At 52.0% G+C, this 4,013-nt stretch overlaps 1 protein-coding gene across 1 annotated transcript in view; it reads left to right on the forward strand.

The window, feature by feature from the left end:
* The first annotated feature begins 371 nt into the window (after nucleotides 1-371).
* SLITRK3 (SLIT and NTRK like family member 3) overlaps nucleotides 372-4,013 on the forward strand; it is a 14,931-nt gene continuing 11,289 nt past the window's right edge. Inside the window, exons 1-2 of the mRNA XM_027647331.1 lie at nucleotides 372-503; nucleotides 617-4,012. Of these exons, the coding sequence (XP_027503132.1) occupies nucleotides 2,157-4,012 (1,856 nt within the window). The 5' untranslated portion in view covers nucleotides 372-503; nucleotides 617-2,156. The remainder of the gene's footprint in view (nucleotides 504-616; nucleotide 4,013) is intronic.

Raw genomic sequence — 4,013 nt, forward strand, 5'->3', positions numbered from 1 at the left:
CATGACGTGGAAAAGCCTGATCCAGGGCAACAACAGCACCACACACACACACACACACACACACCCGCCCCGCACACACCGCACACACACACCCGCACACGGGGAGGGAGCGCAGCCCGCGCTCCGCCGCGCCCCAGCCTCCCGCTCCGCGCTGCCGCTGCCCGGAGAAGGCGGCGGCGGCGGCGCTGGAGCCTGCAGCAGCCCCTCTCCTCCCTCCTCCATTGAGTGTGCCAAACAGCAGCTCTGCATCCTAAAGAAGATCATTGAGGGGCTCATTGCATTCCCAGCACGTTTCAGGCTTGCTTCTTTTTTTTTCCTGCCTTTTTTTTTTTTTCCTTTTGCCTCAGCTTCAGCAGGAGTAGAGAGAGAGGGAGAGAGAGCCACAGAGAGGGAGAGGCAGAGAGAAACCAGCAATCTTTAAAGTCGAGCTTTTTTTCCCCCCCCTTTCCCTCTTTTGCTTTTTTTCTATTGTAACGATGTGCTAAAATCTCTCCTGCAAACCGGTAAGTACAACCTTTCTGGATCCTTTTGTTTCCGCCTAGGGTCAAAGACACCCCCCTCTTCCAAAAAGAAGATATAATAATCCTCTTTATTTATTTTTTTATTTTTATTACAGCCCTTGCAGAAGAGAAAGAACTTAATATTTTGCAAAGGAGACAGAGAGACTGGTACTGCAATATAGCTCTCATCTCTCTCCCTTCTCCCCAGTTAGATGCTGGTTTTAATTGCAGAGGGTATTTCTCTTTTCATGCTTTCAACCATCTCCTCTTTCCCACAGGGGAGGGTTTCATTTGCAAGTTGATCCTAAGGATTTCTGTTCCTCTGGCATTTCTCTCCCCTAAATGCATCTTTCTGCTCTTAAGTTTGTGGATGGGGGGCAAATTTTTCTAGTTCTTGCACGAGGAAGGCAAAAAGGACCTTTCCTATTGAGAGATTAAGACTAAAAGCAACGATCGCTCCGAATGATTCTAATGGGCATTTCAGGGATTCAAGGAAGGCTGCATCACCGCCGTTATTATTACCATCCTTAGCGTTCCTCTGTGCCCATACATTTAAAATATCTGGTGAAAGGAAGGGTGAAACCATATGTTGAAGGAGCTGCATCTCATTAGTGCAGCATTATTTTCATCTGATTGGAGAAGAATGGTGTCTTCATTCGGGAACGTATATAGTAGGATAGCAAATTTATCGGCTGGTAAGTGTCAAGGTTTTTTTTTTTTTTTCTTCCACTTTCAGCTTTTTAACCGGGTCTCCTGCTTGGTCCTGGGGGCACAAAATGCCCTAATCCAAGGCAGGCTGAGCGTTTCAATCCTAGGTGCCTCTTTAGCTGTCACTTCCCTTTAGATCTGCTGATCGCATGGGCATGTGCTTTAGAAAGATTAATCATCTCTAAACGCTTTAATCAGCTAAAATGACTAATATGTGGTGTGTATTTATCTGATAATATACCAGTTGCATTAATTCACCGGCGCATTTGCGAGGGGAAGCTTCCCTTTGGAATCAGGGCTGTTAACCATTTACTCCGGTAAAGATACTGTGGGGATTTCTGAGGGGATCCGTTCTGCCGGGGACATCAGCAAACCCTGCACACTCCTCTGAACTTATGTGTGGAATATATTGAGCCGGGAGGGAGAGGGGTTCGAGGGTTGAGGCTCAATAACTTTGGGAGTTTGCATGGATGAAGGATGGAGTGCGACACCGGAGAAATCTGCCCACTGGTGTTTCCCCCCCCCCCCCGTAGCCAATGCGGGCTGTGATGGCTACAAAGCACCCGAGTGTGAGATCTGTGGAGTTCCAAACGCTGGTCCTACGGTGGAAATCATGTAGAGATGCAACACGTCCATCCCGTGTGTGCTCGTGTTGCTGTGTGGGGCTGCATGTTCCGTCCTCTTTATAGGTGGCATTTACCACGGGGAGGGGGAGAAGGGAGGCTGCTATCGCGTGATGGAACCGTCTACCATCTCTTAAGTATAAATCAGGGCAAGGCTCGCCCATCCCACACCCCTGGAGTTGGTTGTGAACGTCTGCCCAACAATTGCTGAACTTTCCAAGAGCCTAACACGAGTCTGGCAGGTAGGGGCTTAAATAAAAGGAGCGGGGCAGAAGTACTGAAATCTGCATTTTTCTTCCCGTTGCAGTTTTGTAAACACCAACAAATGATGAAACCTTCCACGGCAGAGACACTTCATAAAGGAAGGATGTTGTGGATAATTCTTCTAAGCACAATTGCTCTAGCATGGACTACACCTATCCCCTTGATAGAGGACTCGGAGGAACTGGATGAGCCCTGCTTTGATCCATGTTACTGTGAAGTGAAGGAGAGCCTTTTCCATATACATTGTGACAACAAAGGATTTATAAATATTAGTCAGATAACAGAGTCGTGGTCGAGACCTTTTAAACTTTATCTGCAGAGGAATTCCATGAGGAAATTGTACACCAACAGTTTTCTTCACTTGAACAATGCTGTGTCTATTAACCTTGGGAACAATGCACTGCAGGACATTCAGACGGGGGCTTTTAATGGGCTCCGAGTTCTGAAGAGGTTGTATTTGCACGAAAACAAATTGGACATTTTCAGGAACGACACTTTCCTGGGTTTGGAAAGTCTGGAATATCTGCAGGCAGATTACAATGTCATTAAACGGATTGAAAGCGGGGCATTTCGAAACCTAAGTAAATTGAGGGTCCTTATCCTAAATGACAATCTCATCCCCATGCTTCCCACCAATTTATTTAAGTCTGTGTCCTTAACCCACTTGGACTTGCGCGGGAACCGGCTAAAAGTCCTTTCGTACCGCGGGATGTTGGATCATATTGGCAGGAGCCTGATGGAGATCCAGCTGGAGGAGAACCCGTGGAACTGTACGTGTGAGATCGTGCAGCTGAAGAGCTGGTTGGAGCGCATCCCCTACACTGCTCTGGTGGGGGACATCACCTGCGAGACCCCCTTCCACTTCCACGGGAAGGACCTGAGGGAGATCAAGAGAAGCAAGCTGTGTCCCATGCTGTCCGACTCCGAGGTGGAAGCCAGCCTGGGCATCCCTCAGCTGTCGTCCAGCAAGGAGAACGCGTGGCCTACGAAGCCTTCCTCCATGCTGTCCTCCTTCCATTTCACCGCCTCCTCTGTTGAGTACAAAACGTCCAACAAGCAGCCCAAGCCCACCAAGCAGCCCAGGGCGCCCCGGCCTCCCCCGACCCCCCGCGGCCTGTACCCCGGGCCCAACCAACCCCCCGTGGCTGCCTACCAGACCCGGCCCCCCATCCCCATCATCTGCCCCACCGGCTGCTCTTGCAGTTTGCACATCAACGACCTGGGCCTGACGGTCAACTGCAAGGAGCGAGGGTTCCACAACATCTCCGAGCTCCTGCCCAGGCCCTTGAACGCCAAGAAGCTGTACCTGAGCGGGAATTTGATCCAGAAAATCTACCGCTCCGATTTCTGGAATTTTTCCTCCTTGGATCTCTTACACCTGGGGAACAACCGGATCTCCTACGTGCAGGACGGGGCGTTCATCAACCTGCCCAACCTCAAGAGCCTGTACCTGAACGGGAACGACATCGAGCGGCTCACCCCGGGCATGTTCCGGGGCCTGCAGAGTTTGCATTACCTGTACTTCGAGTACAATCTGATCAGGGAAATCCAGCCGGCGGCCTTCAGCCTCATGCCCAACCTGAAGCTCCTCTTCCTCAACGACAACCTGCTCCGCACGCTGCCCACCGACGCCTTCGCCGGCACCTCCCTGGCGCGCCTCAACCTGCGCAACAACCACTTCCTGGCGCTGCCGGTGGCCGGGGTGCTGGAGCACCTGCACGCCATCGTGCAGATCGACCTGAAGCTCAACCCCTGGGACTGCACCTGCGAGCTGGTGCCGCTCAAGCAGTGGCTGGAGGCGCTCAGCTCGGTCAGCGTGGTGGGCGAGGTGCTGTGCGCCAGCCCCGAGCCGCTGGCCCGCCGCGACCTGCGCTCCCTGGAGCTGGCCGCGCTGTGCCCCGCCGCCCTGCGCCCCGCC

This window comes from Corapipo altera, unplaced genomic scaffold (assembly GCF_003945725.1).
Source record: "Corapipo altera isolate COAL_440 unplaced genomic scaffold, ASM394572v1 113, whole genome shotgun sequence".
Taxonomy (NCBI): Eukaryota; Metazoa; Chordata; class Aves; order Passeriformes; family Pipridae; genus Corapipo; species Corapipo altera.